Source organism: Clinocottus analis, unplaced genomic scaffold (assembly GCF_023055335.1).
Source record: "Clinocottus analis isolate CAN_PGR_092001 unplaced genomic scaffold, fCliAna1.0.p SCAF_24, whole genome shotgun sequence".
Lineage (NCBI taxonomy): Eukaryota > Metazoa > Chordata > Actinopteri > Perciformes > Cottidae > Clinocottus > Clinocottus analis.
Window position 1 is genome coordinate 6,532,782 of NW_027175976.1, and position 19,354 is coordinate 6,552,135.

Here is a 19,354-nt window from a genome sequence, read left to right on the forward strand (position 1 = left end):
TGCCCCCCCCCCCCCCCCCTCATGAAGGAGTCATCAAAGTCATTTGGATGCATCGTCTGAGAGCCACGAATATCTGCACAAAATTCAGTGTCAATCCATCCAGGAAGTGTCAAAACTGTATGTATGGATAGAGCGATTTGGAGCAGCTCCTCATATATATTGTGTGTGTGTGTGTGTGTGTGTGTGTGTGTGTGTGTGTGTGTGTGTGTTTGGGGCGGGAGTCCAGGTTCACATATAAGTGTGAACAGTGTGTTCAGCGCGGCCTCCGTCTTTGCTGAATGGCTTCAGAAGGAGCTCCTGCTCAGCGTTCTTATCTGCCTCCACAACTCTTGGCGTCCATTAAACGGAGAGCCAGGAGGGCCTGTCGAACGCCTGTCTTCCCTCATTACAGCGAGACAGAGAAGAGAAACGGTCCCTGAGTAACGAGGAGGAGGAAGAGGAGGAGGAGGAGAAGAAGGAGGAAAAGGAGGACACAGCCGTCTCTGGACACATCTGCAAAGAGCGGCTTCAAATTGATTTCAAACTTCCGTTTCAAAGGTTTCCACCACAAGCTCTCGTGATGGTCACATCCTCAACATCAGAGCGCTCTGATCTCAAGAGTGATACGTGGCTCCGCTGTTGCCATGGAGACGTCTAACACCGCGGATAGGCTGCACTAATTCAGATCTTTCAGCGACGCTATCAGTCCCTGGAAAAAAAAAACAAAAAAAAAACAACAACTTCTCATGTGTCCTCGTACTCGGCTCGAATCCCGCCGAGAGGCAGAAGCCAAAGAAAGACATTTACGAGATAACCATGAAGAGGGACCGACTGAAAATACATATCTGAAGCGTCACTGAAATGATTTCTACGCCTACGAGGTCCCGCGATACAATATCACCACGATACTTAAGTCCCGATACGATATTATCGCGATACATTGAGTATTGCGATATCATGCGATTCATTACATTTTTTTCAACCGCAAATTGTCCCCAAAGGAAAACTTTGTCAACACAAAATAAATCGATTTCATTATGACCAAAATGTTTAACATTCATGAAATAAAAGATCGATACTCGGCTCCCGTGTATCGATACAATATCGCCACGCAAAATATCGCAACACTATGCTGTATCGATTTTTTTCCCCCCCACCCTTATTAAATATGTAAGCCGCAATCAGATACAGCGTCCCGTCTCCTCTGCCTCACTCCAGGCATCGCATTGACCTTTTTAACCGCCTCCCTGGCACGCCGCTCGACACCATCACGCATCTCTTTCGTCGGGGCCGCTGACTCCGACTGTCTCTGAGGCGCTGAGCTCTGATCCCAGAGGTTGACCTCGCCGTGACCTGCGGGATATCCGTGGTGCCGCGCCTCGGGAAACCACCGGCGTCCGCCGAGAGGCGCTCGCGCTCGCGTCCGTCTCGCGCAGGGGGTCGTAAGGTCGAGAGGGAGACGGGCTGTGTGTTCTGAGCTCGCACGTTTGTTGTGTTAGCTTCAGTCGCTGCTCGCGTGAGAGCAGATGAACACCGTCTCCGCCGTCCCCAAACTCTGACCCGGTGTGTTTCTATCCGTCTCGCTGTTGCTTCATCCGCCCCCATGAGTCAAGCAGGAGTGTGTTATCAGTAAAGCTGGAAACAGGGCATCACTTGAGCTAACGTACACACACAAAGGACACTGGTACAGACACACACACACACACCCAGTGTCTCAGCGACGGCTTTATGAGCTTCCCGCTGTTGCTTCAGTCTAATCCTTGCTATTTTAATGGGCTTCTGGCTCCCTCTAAAAAGGGAAACCTTTGGCGGGCGGCCATGCTGGAGCACCTCGCGCCGTCTCGTCTCTCACCTGAAGAGTTCCTCTCAATTATCTGCAGGAATGGCGCCTTTTGTGAAAGTGTCTACGCGTGTTCTTCTCGGAACGCGAGTGTGTTCAGATCTGGGCCTTTAATCTGCGGCGGTGATGATGACCCAGTTTCACTCCCACCCCAACCCCCGGTCGCCAAGGAGACGCTTCCCTCTCATCCCTGAACAAAACCGTCGCACGCTGACAAAAGTTAGTCCGTCTTAAATGCTCAATCTAAATGTGTCGGCATAAAAAAACCAACGTATTTTTCTTTATTTTAAAGGAATGTTCCGAACAAAGGCATCAATTCTTCCCCTCTCGCCGTCTCTCGTTGAGTCACAGAGCGGGCACATGAGCAACTTTCATGCAAATCCATGCAAACGACTCCCATCCTGCTTCGTCATCATCGCCTGTGCTGCCTGAGACACCTGCAACCCTGGGTGCAACTGAATTTGCATGCGATTGCAAAGTGTTGCTTTAATGTGTAACGTCATTAGCGGACATGTGCAAAGACGAACCGAACGCCCGCCGTCTGCTGGAAGCGCCCACCGAAGTGAAGTGCAGGAGCATCTCACCTTATACCTTCTATACAATATCTGACACCTGTCAGTACGGATGGATTAACCTACACTCACCTCTCCACACACACACACACACACACACATAAACGCCCACACACGCCCATCCCCCCCCATCGCCCCCTCGTTCAGCAATTTATCCGACGAGCCGCTAATCCCGCTGGCCCAGATTTGATCCACAGTCTGCTCCACAGGATGTTGTGTTGTCATCGTCATGCCAACAACTGCACACACACACACACACACACACACACACACACACACACACCACCCCAAGGCCACACACACACCCCACCCTACTCCCCGGCTGCCTGCTTGCATCACATGACTATTTGTAGTCATGTGACTCAGGAGCTGTTGCACCTGTGACCTACTGTACCGAACCGCAGCGCACACGCCAGCAGTGATGTAGGATAAGAGCTGCTTCCATCTGCAGTGGCACACCGTGAGTCACTGTCGTCGTCATCATCCTCTTCCTCACTATCACTCCAGGGGTGGCAGAGCGACAGGGGGAGGTGAGGGAGAATGTCTGCGTGTGGATGTGTATTCATATTTAGCCTTTTATTTTATTTTTTGGGCTCGCGCGACCAGATGTATGACCGTTAGATTTGAGACGACGCCCGCCTCGGCGCTTTGTGCGTCGCCGCATCGCCATGGCAACAGGTCCTCATCGACGAGGACCGACTCTGACACATCAAAGTAGCCGTCGGGCTGAGAATGAAATGCTCTGGACAAGAAAGACCAGCAGACTAAATATGAAAGCAAATATTGGGGTTGCGAGGTGGGTGGATGAAAAGTCTCTTCTGAAGCCTCTTGTCAGGCCGAATCAACGACAGCACACACGTATGTAGGACTGAAACAAAACAAGGACCTTTGAAAACCTTAAAAAAAAGAGCAAAGGACGTTAAATCAAGAGCAAAATCAATAAAACGTATAGAAAGACGGGGGTGAAAGGACGAAAACAAATAATTTTAGAGTGAGAGGAAACTGTCTGGCGTCAGGTTCTCTGATATGATTGGACACTCCACCGCACCCTAAAAGTGACCAATAAAACCACAAATTGCTGGAGAGATTGTTGATAAAGAGAACAAAGAATAATGCCCTACGTCACGCAAACAATTCATCTTTTTTGTTGGTCGTCTGTCAGCCACTAACTTTCCCGGTGGAGCCGTCTGTCTTCAGTCTTCAAATGGAAAAATCCCATTGGCTTTTTACTTGAAGCTAACGTCCTCCTTGCAGCACTGAGAGTCCTAAATGAAGGAAGCTATTGAAGCTTATTAGTTGTGTTGCAGCAGAGTATGAGTTTGGGGTCGTCTACCTGGCTTCACTGAACTCTTTTCACTCATCCATAACTTCATGTGACACATGTCCCGCCTCTCTCTCTGTTGCCTTCACTCACAATCAGGGCAGCCGATCCCAAATTTGCCAATTGTCGGTCTTAATTTGACTCTCGGCGTGTAAAATCAACAGTTCTATCAGCGCTGACGTTTCCTTCACAAACCACCAGAGTCAATTCAACACTTTCAGATAGTTTCGATGCCCCGGAGACACAGCAGCTGTGTCCCTGAACACAACTCTCATATGAACGTGTGTCAACTCCTCATAATTAATGTTAATGCACAAAATGTGCAAAATGTGCTCTGCAGCTGTGGACGTGGAGGTTTTTTTTAGACGTAATTTGTTCCATTTAGTGTGCTAATTTCAAGTATTCGATCATAGATCTACTTCATCTCATGACACACACAAGCAAAATGCAGGAAGTGACAAAGTAACGTTCATGCAGAATTTGAGTTTCGGCCTAAAAATATCAGCTGTTGTTCTAATCAGGTCAGTGAATCGTTCCACTTTCTTTTACAGCTGAGTGATCATTTATTCCTTCATAATAAAACAATCCCCTAATATCTGCAGCCTTTGAAGTCCGCCTGCTTGACGGCTGTTTCGCGCAGCATCCATCCTGCAGATCAACGCGTACAGCGATGCAAGAGGATGCAAGAGGAGACGAGTGTTCCCATATCCACCGAGACGAAACTGCAGCGAGCACAAAGAGCGAATTCACCAAGGAGGACGCGCGGGAGGGGGAGGAGAGGAAAGAAAGCAGGGAGGAGGAGGAGGGGGGTTGGGGATGGAAAGAAGAGTGATGAAGACAACGAGGGGAGCAGATGCAGATGAAAGACGGGATGATGAGGCTGACGATGATGAGACGAAAGTATCAGTTTGGGGGGAATAGCGGGTGAAACAAGGGGAGCCGAAAGAGGAGAAGTTTACAATGGCTTCCCGCGGAAAGATCGCTCTGCTTCCCCATCGCAGTAAATCAAGTCACTTGACTACATCCTGTCTGTCCTCAACTTCTCACTGGCCTGAAGGCGATACACGGCCCCGCCGCCTCATTGGAAACAGATGTTGTGAATGGGAGAAAGAGAGAGAGCTTGGTAAAGTTGTCTGTGTTGGATCAGAGGCCTAATGAGCTCAATCTGAGCGCTACTGGTTTCAACGCTGAACGGCTGCCAATGCATTGCGGTCCGATCACTTCTTCCACCACAGAGTGGAAACCCTGCATCCATTCTGCCGGCCGTCTCCCACGAGCTCAACCAGACGGTTTACATGTGCTTTTGGTTTCACCTTCTCGGCTGTTTGGTTTGTTCTGCTCGGCTTTTCACGCGCGAGGAGCTGGTGTTGTCGATGTCGACAACTGTCTGTTTTGAATGCGGTTTACTACACATGGCGGAGTATGGCCTGGAGGACACTTTAAAGGTTCCTGATGTGTGCGTGTTGCTCCTGCTGTACTCTCATGCATCTCTTGCAAAAAGAGACACGAATATCGCCTGATTGAGCAAAGCTTCTATTAGAAAAAGACATGTGCAACTTCCTGCGGCGCGCGTCAGTCGTTGTCTTCCGCGTTCCAACCTTGTCCAGCCTGTTTAATCCACAGTGAGACAGCGGATCACTCCCTCTTAATCCAATCAACTCTCTAATGTGATGAGGAGTTGACGTGGGACGGATACAGTCAGGCAAACTCACATTTTAACTCCACAGAGGTGACGTTTGGCTGAAATAGCCCCAAAAAAACAATGGAGGACGGATTATTTTGTTGATATTCAGGTAAAACTCTCGTTTGAAAAAGTTTGCAAGCCTCAAGAAAAGCCTGGGAAATGTATGCAATACGTTGTGAAATGCTCTGTACAGTGACAAGAAACACACACACACACACACACACACAAACACACACACACACACACACTGCACAGGAGTAAATGCATTTTCTTTTCCATTCACAGGAACAAAAGGGATTTTCTGTTGCTGGCACAGTTTGACATTCATCAGTGTTGAAGGAGCCAACCACACAACGAGGGACTCTGTCTCTCTTTCTCACACACACACACACACACGCACACACACACACACACACACACACACACACACACACACACACACAGTTACAGCTATAGAAAACCGTGCACGAGCGCGCAGTGGCGCACACGTTATCTGACCCCTGAGGTCCAGAACTAACAGTTTATAAAATGAGCGCCTACAAAAAAGTAACTTTGTGATCTACTGACGAAGAAAAACAGCCCGTAAGAACATCCGAGTGAAGTGAAAGTGAACACTTCTCTTTTGAGCCTTTAAACTTTGCAGACATGCAAATTAGAGTCAATCGCGCGCGGCGCACGCGGGCAGAACGAGTCCGCGCAGCTGCTGCAAGAAGACAAACAGCGAAGCAACAACAACAACAACAACAACACAAAGCGAAGTCACTTCCTCTTCTGTTGAGGCAAAAGTTAGTAAAACGGCAAGAATAAATGTAGAGCACGGGTCGTTACCCATGATGCAGCTGGTCCAGATGAAGTCCACAGGTAGTTTAGAGGGGTCGCATACAAACAACTGGACGTCCCGTTGTGGGATAACGGGGAGGGTGACGTCACGGCTGAGTCTAGAAATGGATCTGGCTTCATCAATCCTCCAAGAGTCCTTATTGGAGGAAGGTAGTAAAATGAAAAAAATAAATGTTCATATTTAGATGCAGCGTTATCATGAATTCAATATTCCTCTGATATTCACGTGATCGACATAGCAGGACTGTTTCCTGCAACGTGTGCTCTTCCTTACCAATATTATAAATGTAATTAATCTCTAATGACTATTGGTTTATTAATACATTTAGAAAAGCTCTAACTCCTCACATGCAGTGGTAACTGTACACTCAGTGTACTTTAACTGATACATTTCAATAAAATATTATTTTTTCACCACTCCACTGGCAGCAAGCTATGTTATATTAAAAAACACATTTGGTGATTGTAACGCATGGTTAAGGGCTTAAACGCCATGCCTTTAACTGGATTTTGGACTTTAATATAGTTTTATTGGTGTTTTTACTTTAATATCCGAGTTATCCTTCCTCTACACTGCTGTAATCTCGTGCAAGCTAATTTATTAAAAGATACAATACCCTGGGTGTAGAAATGCACAGCTTTAAAAGCAGTATTAATATTTATCAAGCACAGAGTCATTACAAAGAGAGGAAAATAAGAAATCACCAATGACAAAGCAGTTTTAATCCAAACCGAACACACTTTATTATGAACAGAATTCATTTTAAAATAGAGATAAAAGAGAATCGTCAACGTCCCTCCTGAGAAAGCAAACCAACGGCTTTGAAACCGATGAAATGTCAGAATCAGAGAGACACAGTTTAGAAGCAACAACAACAGCAAATCACTCTTTGTGTTTGTTGAAAAGTGGGATATCAGACGCAGCCACGCGGGAGCGCTTCTCCGTTTGAACAGAGGAAGGGGGCCGAACATGTTCCTGTGGTTATACTAATTGGACAGGAATAAGAGGAGCTACTGCCGCATGTAACATCACTAAGCTGGAGGGAAAACAGAAACCATGTTCGAGTGCGTTTACGTCACCTCCAGGTCTGCACCTCCCCAACATCTTTGATAAAATACCTTCCGTAAAAGTGTGAATCCACAAAAACATCCAACATTCTTTGCGGCATCAAAATCACGAGTGTTCATTTGGAGCCGCAGCTGACGGGTCAGCGACACTCGCGCCCGGCCGAGCAGAAGCTCAGCTAATTTATGCAACTTTTGTTTGCGCTTAAAATAACTTGTAACCCTCAGCGAACCCACACCATTAGTTCGACATCAGCGACGGCCCCAATCCATTACGCGACAAAGCTGCTGTCACGCCGAGAGATCAGAGGACGGATTTTCCTCCAAATCAAACAGTTTGCAGCCGTCACAGTTTCAGTGGGATAACAGGCCAGTACTTGGGCTGTTTGAGGTCACAGTTTCTGTCGAAATTGAGCTGCATCGCCGCCTCCATGGCCAGGATCTTGGCCGCGTCCTTGCCGTACAGCTTCTTCATCTCTGACCCACGTCTCTCGCCGGGTCGGTCCGAGGGTGGAGCCGAGCTGTTTCGCCAGGAGACGCTGCGAAGGTCCTGGTCGGCCGGCACGTAGCTTCCGTTTTGCTCGTCCTCCAGCTCCTGCTGCTTCTCTGCAAGGACAAGAAAACTGATTATTTTCAGACACAAAGCAGGCAGTCCAAGTCAGCTTCACAAAGCAAAGCTCATTTTCTATTACACTGACGGGTGTATTGACAATAATAACCCCTGTCCTCTTACTCAGCTCCTCTCTGTGCTTTTCGGTCTGGGCGAAGTAGTCCCGAAGCTCCTCTGTGATCTCCATGTTGCTGATGTCGCACTCGATCTCACTGTCCGAGCTGCTCCCCTCGTCTTCTCCGTCTTTGCTTTCTTCATCCTTCCCTGCGTTCCAGTCCGCGTAGCGCTGCCGCTGGCTGCCGTGACCCTGCTCCGGGCCGTAACTGTAGCCGTATCCCGCCTCCAAGGCCTTTCTGTAGGCCCGCCTGTGTCTCTGGTGCCAGGCCATGGCCTGCTGGTAGTGCTGCCAGTAGCGGCTGTACACAGGGCTGGTGAACCAAGACATCACGGTGCTTACGTCCTCCTGCAGATGAGAAAGACACGTACAGTTGTTGTGCTTAGTTTCAGTGTTTTCACAAGAAATCAGATGGTAAACTGGGCCCTTTTGCACAAATTATATAAGACCAATTATTATTTAATGTGCTGTCACTTAACTGCACATACAAGATGGGAAATGTGTCAGTTCCTTGTGGACAACATGTCCTAAAAGGTTTCTGTAAATGGGCATCTGCTGCTCTCTTGCAGAACACCTTGAATGAGCTGAAAACGGTGAGATTGTACCTTCTCGGCTGCCTTACCATGGTTGAAGACGCCTGCTGTTGTGTGAATCTTCTTGTTAACTTTGCTCACGTTAATCCACCAACAAACCGGCCAATTCTGAAAAATAATAGAATAACTATTAACAACACACAGCTAATGAAGAGTCAAAGTGAACAATATCTGCTTCTGTTATGTTAAAATGCGACTTTAAAACGCGTGAGCGAACAGCTTGAAAACAAAAATGGACGCCAAGCACCACGAGAGGCACCTTGCGACTAAACTTACAGTTAATATCTATACAAAACAAATTGTCTTTACATACTGAACGCCTCTGTTTCGCGAACATTTACCTGCTTGAGTTCAACTTGTTTCGCGGCTCATGTTGCTTCCTGAAACAATAATTTCCCAGCAGCCTTTGTGCCTCAGTTAAATAAAATTCCGGCACATTGGCGCCGCCTGGTGGACACTTTGCACACCTGCAAGAGATTCACACTGGACAGCTGGGAAACAGCTTGAGAGAGTGAAACCTGGGTCATTATAAAGGTGGACTACATGGGAGTAGCAGTTCAATACTTTGTCTTATTGTCTTTTTTCATTTTAGAAGTTTTGAAAACTAAATTAGTTTTTTTTTCTGTCTGATTCAGGGTGAAGTTGTCTAAGGTTGCTGACATGTCCGTGTATGACGTGCCATGAGGGTCAAAGGTGAATCGTAATCTCTTCATCCAAATCTCTGAATGTGTCTAAATCTAGTCAATTTTCTTTTCAGATTTGGCTTCACTATTATTCTATTGTTTCAGGAGTAAATTTGGCTTTTCCCCCCCATTTTAAATGTATTGCACATAGCTTGATATTCAAGTAGGGCAAGATTAGAAAAAAAGCACCAGATATTTATATGTCTGTTTTTATCTCTTGAATTAAATACAACATTCTGTGAGCTAGGAAATTGTGATATTTTAGGAAGGGGGGTGCAAGAGTGTTTGAGTGCTGTGAGACATGTTTGACTGTATATCTAGGTCATGCTTCGGCTCGAGGCTTCAAAGCTTTCAGAGGAAATGCAAAAAGACAGATGTGCCTTTTCAAAACACATTTCCTCCTCTGATGTTTGAATGGATGAGTTTCCACAATAGAATAAGTATTTTCTCTTCTCCAGAACAGGGATTATTTCAAGTCTATATTACTTATTTGAACATTATCGCTGTGTAAGTAATAGTTTAGTCAGAGCTTTGCGGTGAAGGCATGGTATATTTATTTATTTCATTATTGTCCAGGCAAACATATGAAGATGGTGGTACTTTCCTCTTTCATTCAGCTCAACTTAAGATGCATAAAACACTATGGGATCATGAGAGGTACAATAATACGATCTTTAGAGCACTTTTCATACAGAATATGAAGTTTAAAATACAATTCAAATTACAAATGCAACAAATTAAAACAAGGACAAATATAGAACTGCACAAATAACACTTCTTGTAACACTGTAGGTAGTGGGCGGGCTGACACTTGATTAACTTATTCAACACAATGCTGTCGGAGGCGGAGATGACATCTAATCTGATTGTGCCAGTGACAAAGTCTCTGACCTGTAGACTCTGGTTTAATCTGACTGGGCTCAGGAGGGAACATCAGCTTCACACCGGACGGACTCAGCGGCTGCGACCAACGTGGGAATCCCAGTGTTCCAGTGTGAAGGTATGTCTCTGCCGTTGCTCAGCTTGTTGACTCCTTGTATACTGTATATATATTTAATGTATTTGTTTTGGAGCCATTAGCTCGTCGTGGTCGCTGAAATGGAGCCCAGTACCTCTGATGGTAACCAGGACCTGGTCCAGTTCTGGGATGAGGTCCCTGCGGGGCAAAGGTCAGACTGATGCAAACAGCAGCAAACATCATGATGTTTGTGAACGTGTAGTGCAGCCTAACAATATGTCAATCAGGCGGCATGTTCCGTTGCTTTTCAGCCTCAAGCGTCACGTCCCGCAGAACGCAAAGCCCGACCTCAGACTGGCGACCAAGAACTACAACACCGGCGTCGACCCTCAAAGGATTCAGGCCACGGTGAGTCGACTGCTCGATCGCCAGCCCGTGTTGTTATGCGTTCAGCAACGTTCCTCTAACGTTCTCTCTCCTGCGGACCTCTCACTCAGCTCCTGCATGTGACGGACAGCTGCGTTCGCCTGGAGCGGAAGTTGGACCACAGCCTCTGGCACCAGAAGGTTTTTCTCATCCTGGTCACGGTGCTGACGGCGCTGTGGGGCTTCACCGTGTTCATCCACTACTCGTCCAGCTATTCCAAGCGGAGCACGTGAACGACCGAGTCGTGTTTTGTGAAATCTTTTTTTGGTGTGAGGTGTCTCATATTATTTTAAATGTGGCCTGCAACATAAGTTGTACTCCTGGATGATGGTTGCATTTCTTAGGTGTTTTATGTGTGTGTGTTTCTGGGGGTGTATAATAACAATAAAGTCTCAAAAATATCTTTCTTGTTCATATGTTTTTTAACCCGGTCCGGCCTCATATCAAAGTAATTTAATTTTGATCAAATCAAAGCGTCGAATCTCTTCAAAACCAATTTGAAATCACTGTACGACCTCCAACAAGTTATTGAGTCGTTAAAGTGCTCAGATTTGACACGACATGTGCAGTAAATCACAGTTTATTTCTTCAGCAATGACGCAGACGTCTGTGCTTTTCAGTGTTTTGACTCAAAGTACCGCACAGGAGAGTTTCCTTTATTACCAATAAGTGCAACTTTTTGTAGTTTTCTTGCAGTCATTCATCAGACTATGGTGGAAATCCCCGTGAAGGACAAGTACTTATTATTAACTATTAAAGCCATTTTCAAGGACGCCTCGTTGGAAATTCAGATATGTTTTTAATATTCAGCAGCCGGCCCGTGACCGACCAGACTCTGCACCATCAAGACGACACTAAAACACACTCAGGGACGCAGACGGGTGAGAGACTGGAATCCATTAAACATGTCAAACAAAAGCCGGGATGAGAAATCTGGTCCAGGAGTCACGTCGAAATGCTTTCAAGTAGATGCTGTCCAACATCATGCATTCTGCAGTTGCACTACTCGCCATAATATAACGTACAGTAACAGGGATGTGAACAACTCATTTGCATCCATGTGAAGTCTCAAATCTTTGCGTGGTTGAAGGAGAAACGCTGTCCATCTTGCTGTGGAACTCAACCCTCTTGCTGTTTCCTCTTGGAGTCCGTGAGAGCGTTAGAGACGAGTGCTCCTCCCTGCAGGACCTCTTGCTGTACTCTTCCAGCAGCACACGCTCTGCTGCTCTTTCGGCGCGTTGAGCAGCATGGCGAGGTGGAAACTGTGGTTTGTGCTCCGGCTGCTGACTGTTTGTGTCGACAGCGACGGTACTGAGGGACTACTTCAACTCGTGTAGATGCGGAACGCCCTACCGCATCCTGCTCTGTGTTGATGTTTGTCTGTCCTTCAATGTGATTGCAGAGACTGGACATCAGCTTGTGAAACATGGGAGGGAACCAGATGTCACTCCAATATGCACCAATACAACAGAGAGCATCATCACACTCATAGTGTGTAAGATCAGAACAAAAAGGAGCGGAGGAGAGTGTCGCCTGCTCTATCGATACGGAGACGGCTTTGTGCACGAATGTGACTCCAGGTTCAGACTTGTGACGGAGAATCACACTGTGTTCCTCCACCTGAGCAGTTTAACACCAGTGGACAGTGGGAACTACTCCTGTGAGTGTTCACATACTGCTGGGACGGATATCCTCCATCTGAACATCACCGTGGAAGGTAAATATGTGTGTGTTTGCCTCAAGAAACAATGGTAACGCTGACAATTAGAGCGACGACACACTCACTGATTTTTCTTTTCTGTGTAATATTTAAGCGGATGGAGGCGCCAACCTTTCTACAGAGAGGCCTTTTATTCCTGTAATTATTGGCGTATTCATATTCACCATCACAGCTGGAGTTATTCTGGGATGTATCCTCAGAAAGATCCACTGCAAGTAAGAGACTGTATACATAAAGTGCTGATAGGAAATTAAATAATCTTAGTGGAGTGAATAAACAGTTTGTAATGGGCTGTTTTTGTCCAACAGAAGACAATCAGAAGCACCAGCAAGTCATGCGAACGCGGTACTGCGCAATAAGTGTTCCCACTTTTCAATCTGCCGTTCATTTTAGTATTTTTTTTTAACGTGTATGTTCTTCTGCAGGAGCCAGAAGACATTGGGTTGGACATCACCTACACACAGAGAGAGAACGAGCTCTATTCCACTGTCACAATGCACTAGTGCATGTGTGGAGATGACACAGTCTTCAGTTTGAATCATACAACATGGACTCTCATGTGATGCAGGATTTCTGGCCGCAGTGCAACGGCCTGCTGTCCACGCTGTGACGATCTTGCTTTGCCTGCTCTTAAGCATTTCATTGTAATATCTTATCAAAGAAATGAACCTTTTTTTTTAATGTAAGCTTTACAATTAGTTAAATAAATGCATTGGGTGGTCTCAGTAAAACATTTATTTCTTACTCAGAGCTTTAGACCTTTTTTTTTAATTGAACAACTCATTGTAATTCTTTTTATTTTAATAGAGGTTGTATTTTCCACTCCTTATGCACAGACACACTACAAGCAGAGGAGCGCACACGCACGCACACATACACGCACACATACACGCACACACGCACACAATCGTTTACATTCAAGGCGGCGAGCCGTGGCCTTTTCTTAATACCTGGCAGTAAAGTTCACATGCAGACAGGAAGCGATGAAGGAGAGACGTGAACTAAATGTTTGTGGGTGGAAACGAGCGTTGCGTCCGTGTGTCTTAACCACCCGGCCACCACATCGCCCCCAAGCTGGTGCTGAGCCGAGAGTCTTACATGGTGGACTCTGCAACAGTAGAGGAAGCCTTTTGTAAATGACAGATTATTGACCGTTTATTTAAATAACAGATGAACAGTATTGAGATCTTTACTTCAGCGAAGTATTAAAACCACATTGTAGAAATACTTTGCTCCAAGTAAAAGTCCTGCATTGATCAGGTTAAAATGCAGAAAGATTACCCCTGTGACTGTTGTATCACTCTTCTGTCATGAGATTATTCTTTACGAATGCTTTAATGTAAAAACAGGATTTAGTTTTATTTTGTATCGGATGGCAACTAATGGTTCGTTTCATTTCATTCTGTAATAATGTGCTGTTTATTCTTCCACATATATCAATCAACTGTTTACAATTGTCACACTTTCACAATTATTAAAGAATAATTACAAAAAAATGGAGAAAATAGAAAAATGACTCAAACCATTTAAATAGTTACCAAAAATTTTGTAAATCAATAACTCTACTAATTGTTTCAGCTCTGGAGGCAGACTAGTTTAGTTTGTAACAAAACATATTTTAATAGACGTTTTTGTTCAGAAAAATCCATGCAAAACATTATTAAAGCTGTCAAATATTAAATATTTCCTCCTGAATTGTAGTGGAGTAAAAATAGAAAGAAAATACCTCAAATACTAAAGTACAATACTTAAGTACACAATGTTGGTGAGTACTTGTTGAGGAGGACTAGACAGCACCTGTTTGTATTTCCACAATAGGATTATAATAATCAACACACAATAAGCATCAGGATTCAACCCACTTTAGTCTGACCTTAGTGATCAGGAACTAGATGTGAAACCTGTGAAATCCTGAAGGTTGCTGACTTCTGGTTGAAGCCTGTTAGCAGAGTTTCAGAGGACGTTAAGTTCCCCATCCATTTGTTCACCTCGTCATAAGTTCGGAATTACGACTGATTAGAATTTAGAAAAAAAAGATTATTCTGTAAAATGCACACAAGCGAAATATGTATACTTGTACAAAACTCCTTCATTCAGGAAAATGACATATTTCAAGTTGAAGCACGGCTCTGTGTAAATGTCTTTTACCAAAGAAACAACACAAACTGAGCATGGAGTCACTCTGTGCACCAGGATGCCGCGTTTCAGAAGCACTTCCTCTCTCGGACACTTATCTTCATCTCTGTTTGGATATTTTCGGTTTGTTTGCAGAGTAACTGACAGACTGCAACCCTGTTCAGAGCTCTGCACCGTCATGGATCAGCTGCTGCGTCGTGCTCTTCTTCTGCCGCTGTGCTTGTGTTTCAGCTCTGAAGGTACTGAACTTCTCCACATTTACGTTCATGCAACTCAGTCAGTTGTGCAGTTGGCCTGCAATACGTTTGTTTCCCAACTTTTCCTTTGTTTGCAGTGACTAAAATGAAAACCATTGGGAGGGAACCAGATGTCACTCCAATATGCACCAATACAACAGAGAGCATCATCACACTCATAGTGTGTAAGATCCACAAGGAGAGGAGCGGAGAAGAGTGTCATCTGCTGTATGCATACGGAGACGGCTTTGTGCACAGATGTGACTCCAGGTTCAGACTTACGATGGAGAATGACACTGTGTTCCTCCACCTGAGCAGTTTAACACCAGTGGACAGTGGGAACTACTCCTGTGAGTGTTCACATACTGCTGGGACGGATGGTTTCCATATAAGCGTCACTGTGGAAGGTAAATTTGATCCATTTCCCTACTTTTTAAACTCGATGCATTTCCCTCACACTGTGGCTCAGTTTAAGTCATTTTCCACTGCACTGTCAACATTAATGAGACATATGTTATGATAATGTGAAGCCTCTAAAAGAACAAGACTTGGTTATGTGTGTAATGTCTGAAGATGTGAAATGCAGATTCCACAGTGTAGTGCCGATACAAAACATGTGACTATAGATATTCAGTTTAGAATAAATTGTATCGTATCTGATTTGCGGATGATATAAGTTATAAAATATTGGACTCATAATATTTCTTTACAAACCGAGTGTCATTTCTCTGACATACATCTTTGTCTTTACAATGTTTTAGAGGAGGGAGACGCCGTCGTTTTTACTTCCATGCCAATTCTAATTGCTTTGATCGGTGGAACTGTGGTCATCACGACAACTGGACTCATCTTCGGGTTTATCTGTCTCTGCAAAAGAAAAGGTCACAGGTGAGTGACTAATATAAATGTGTGTGTGTGTGTGTGTGTGTGTGTGTGTGTGTGTGTGTGTGTGTGTGCGTGTGTGGTGGGTGATCAACTGACTCTGCTAACTCTTCTAATTCAAAGTGACGATTCAAGGTCAGCCCCATCTGGAGAACCCGCATGTGAGACTCACAACTCCTTCGTGAGTGATGCAGCTTACTTAAAGCTCTTTACCTCGAGACTCTCACGTATAGTAATGTATAGTATTAATACATCTTTTATAGGAGGAAGACGACCCAGATGACCCCTATACAAGCCTCCAGCAACCAGCCTGTGACCTCTATGAAATGATCTCAGACTCCAGAAGGAACATAGAACAAATGTGCTTTGATAACCAGGACGTAGACGGAGGAGAGACTGAGCAACGCGAAGAGGACGTTTATGAAAATGTTTCACTGTAAGCAGTGCGAGCACTGCGACTTGTGTTTGCACTTGTGAAACGGAAGATGTTATATCAAGAAAAAGATCTTGAAAGGACGTTCGACCATTTATTGCAAAGACAAAAATAGTACACACAAACACACACAAAATATTCAAGATGCATCGTCTTAAAACAAGTTTCTATATCTAACTGAAATGTTACTTGTAAGTGATTGCGCACAATATTAAGTGTTAAGATATATTTTAACTAGTAATTAAAATTGGTATTTTTGCATCGTTATGCTCCATGTCACAATAATATTTAGCATTTTAAGTATATATTTTGTTTATAAATGCTCTGGATGAAACTACTGCTGTGGTTGACAAGTTAAGACATGAAATAAAGTGTAATTTCTCTTATGGGTGTATATTAACTATTTTCACACACACACACACACACACACACACACACACACACACACACACACGCCCCTTTTTTGAGATGGGGCCATTCTGATGTCAAGAGAATGACCTTAAAATGATACAGAGAGAAGAATGTAGGGTCTTTGGGCCGTAATTATTAATATTAATAATGTTGTTTGCCACTGCATCATGCTAATAAAGGAGTGGACATGCTTAAAGCGTGTCCTACATGAACTAGTCTCATACTGTATGAAGACAACTCACAGGTTTCAGTTCAACAGGTCGTAAATACCACGAGCTTCTCAGACACCCGTCTGCTTTCTATTCACAGCCTTAGCTCAGGTTTCTAATTATGTTGAGACCACAACGATGCGCGCAACACTTTATCATCAAGGGGTCCAGCTCTTCACACTTGACGCTTCATGATTTGACATCTTATTGACACGTGGGACGAGCGGACGCGAGCAGTTTTCGGTGACGAGCGCGTCGGTGTGAAAGTAGAAGTTCTCGTTGCAGGACTTCCTTTTTCGTACCTGCGTGAGAGTCTGAGGTGGAGGAGCCGCAGGGCGTCCACCTCCCTGCAGCTCGGGATGCCGTTCACTTGCAACTTCAGCTGCTGCCGGACCAGCATGGCTGAACGGAAATGGGTCTTTGTTCTGCTTCTGCCGCTCGCGGTGGGATTTGGCAGCGAAGGTAACGTACAGAAACATATTTACACATTGGGAAGTTAAGATATATATAAATGTATGTCCATATCAATCCCTAACTGTTTGCAGTGGCTGAAATGAAATCCATCGGGAGGGAACCAGATGTCACTCCAATATGCACCAATACAACAGAGAGCATCATCACACTCATAGTGTGTAAGATCAGAACAAAAAGGAGCGGAGGAGAGTGTCGCCTGCTCTATCGGTACGGAGACGGCTTTGTGCACGAATGTGACTCCAGGTTCAGACTTGTGACGGAGAATCACACTGTGTTCCTCCACCTGAGCAGTTTAACACCAGTGGACAGTGGGAACTACTCCTGTGAGTGTTCACATACTGGTGGGACGGATATCCTCCATCTGAACATCACTGTGGAAGGTGAAGACATGTTACACATTTTGCAGTTTGCAGACAGCAAAAAGCTGTTATGTTTCTGATGAAGGTGTTTTTCTTCACGATGTTTCAGAGGACGCAGGCGGCAGCTGGTCAACACACATGCTGACTCTATATGCGTTGATCGGTGTAACAGTCTTTTCTATAACTGCAGTTATCTTCTGCTTTATCTACAGAGGAATACGTCACAGGTGAGAGAATACTCCAATAATCACAACTATTGTTAGGAGCAGCATTGGAGGAATATCCGGAGTGGTGAACACATGTTTTGTTGTTCAGTTAAAGTAGATGTTTAAATGACTTAAAATGCACTGCAGTCATAAACATGCAGACCTCGACTGTCATTCTCAAAAGACGTAATGAAGGAAGACACCGCCCTTCATTCGTTACTCCACCTCTGAGAATAGAGTGAAATGACATTAATATTAATTACTGACGCATTGTTGTCTGACCTTGCAGAAAACGAGCAGAACAAATAAGCAGCTTTACAATCCCGGTACTGAACATTTTTGTAATCTCTTATGTATATATTTATATTATATATACCTATATATATGAAAGTAATTCATCAGACTTTAATAATTGTACAACACTTGTGTGTCTTTGTGCAGGAGCCAGAAGACATTGAGCCGTACAGCACCTTCACGCAGAGGGAGAGCGGCCTTTATTCAACTGTCAAACTACACAACTGTAACACTAATACTCACTCACACACAGAGGACACACATGCACAGCCGCTTCTGTCGAGCTCTGTTTGTGTCGCTTCCCTTCAAGTGAAGTGAGAGCTGTTGTCCACGAGGTGGCAGTCTTTAGCTGGGTGACTAACATCCTTCATGTAACCGTAATGTCCAAAACATCGTTATTATATTAAACTGTAACAATGATGAGAAACAACAAATAAACTGTTCAAACTAAGTTCTGGGTCCCGTCTCTAAATCAATCCCTGAATATGAATATCTTCCAATTGGAGAAACCAACAGTTACAAGTGAACGTTTCATATTGTCAGCAAACTGCATTGTGGCCATTTTCATATTGAAATATTCTTGATCCCTCATGCTCATATAATCTGCAATAGTATGCCTTTAATGTCTCATGTATCATGCATCTTCTGCCGATACAAGAACGATATTTATGATCGTCATACTTCTTGTCATGAAACCAAACATTTGCTTTAAATAACTCATTATAGCTGGCTTACAGTATAAAAACAATAAATGATATCAAGCATATAGAAACCACTGCTAGATACCATCTGCTATGTATATAATTGTTTATGTATACATTCTATATGATTTTGGGTTGAGGCACACGTCTAAATTGCTATATATCAATTAAAGACATATTGCTCTTCTAAATTATAGGAGATTGTGTCTGTACAAACATGTTTCTCATGACAGAGAATGAGGAGCTCTATGATCTTCTTTCATTTTTAGTCTGCACTTTAATCCCCTGTTGTTGTTGTTGTTGTTTGTCTGTGGTGTTTTCCTGCTAGCATTTCTCTTAATTTAAAGAGGAAGTATGACTGAGTCACACACATTTGGTTTGAGCATCTGACTTGGAGACGCGCTAGTGGATTTTTCTATGAAAAATCAAGACAATAGTTTCCCCGACCATGACTGAGAGAGATTCGATGGAAATTAAGTTCATCCTCTGTCTGCAGCAACGTCCGGTTGAGTGTTTGGTGTGTTGCTTCCTGGGTGGCTGCATGAAGCAAAGCACAAGTTATGTGTTCGTGAAACGTGTACCAAAATAATAATAACAGGACCTCCCT

The 19,354-nt window shown here is 44.4% G+C and overlaps 2 protein-coding genes across 2 annotated transcripts; one reads left to right on the forward strand and one right to left on the reverse strand.

Annotated features, from left to right (window-relative positions):
• Window positions 1-6,961: 6,961 nt before the first annotated feature.
• On the reverse strand, window positions 6,962-9,016 carry gemin8 (gem (nuclear organelle) associated protein 8). Its single transcript, XM_068590728.1, has 4 exons — window positions 8,961-9,016; window positions 8,649-8,727; window positions 8,035-8,374; window positions 6,962-7,907 (listed from the first exon to the last, which is right to left on the reverse strand). The coding sequence occupies exons 2-4, from the start codon at window positions 8,649-8,651 to the stop codon at window positions 7,648-7,650; spliced, it is 603 nt and encodes a 200-aa protein (XP_068446829.1). The 5' UTR covers window positions 8,652-8,727; window positions 8,961-9,016; the 3' UTR covers window positions 6,962-7,647.
• A 1,215-nt stretch (window positions 9,017-10,231) lies between these two features.
• LOC137793865 (motile sperm domain-containing protein 2-like) lies at window positions 10,232-11,004 on the forward strand. The gene is made up of 4 exons (XM_068590265.1): window positions 10,232-10,302; window positions 10,383-10,471; window positions 10,572-10,668; window positions 10,758-11,004. The coding sequence occupies exons 2-4, from the start codon at window positions 10,401-10,403 to the stop codon at window positions 10,917-10,919; spliced, it is 330 nt and encodes a 109-aa protein (XP_068446366.1). The 5' UTR covers window positions 10,232-10,302; window positions 10,383-10,400; the 3' UTR covers window positions 10,920-11,004.
• Window positions 11,005-19,354: the final 8,350 nt, after the last annotated feature.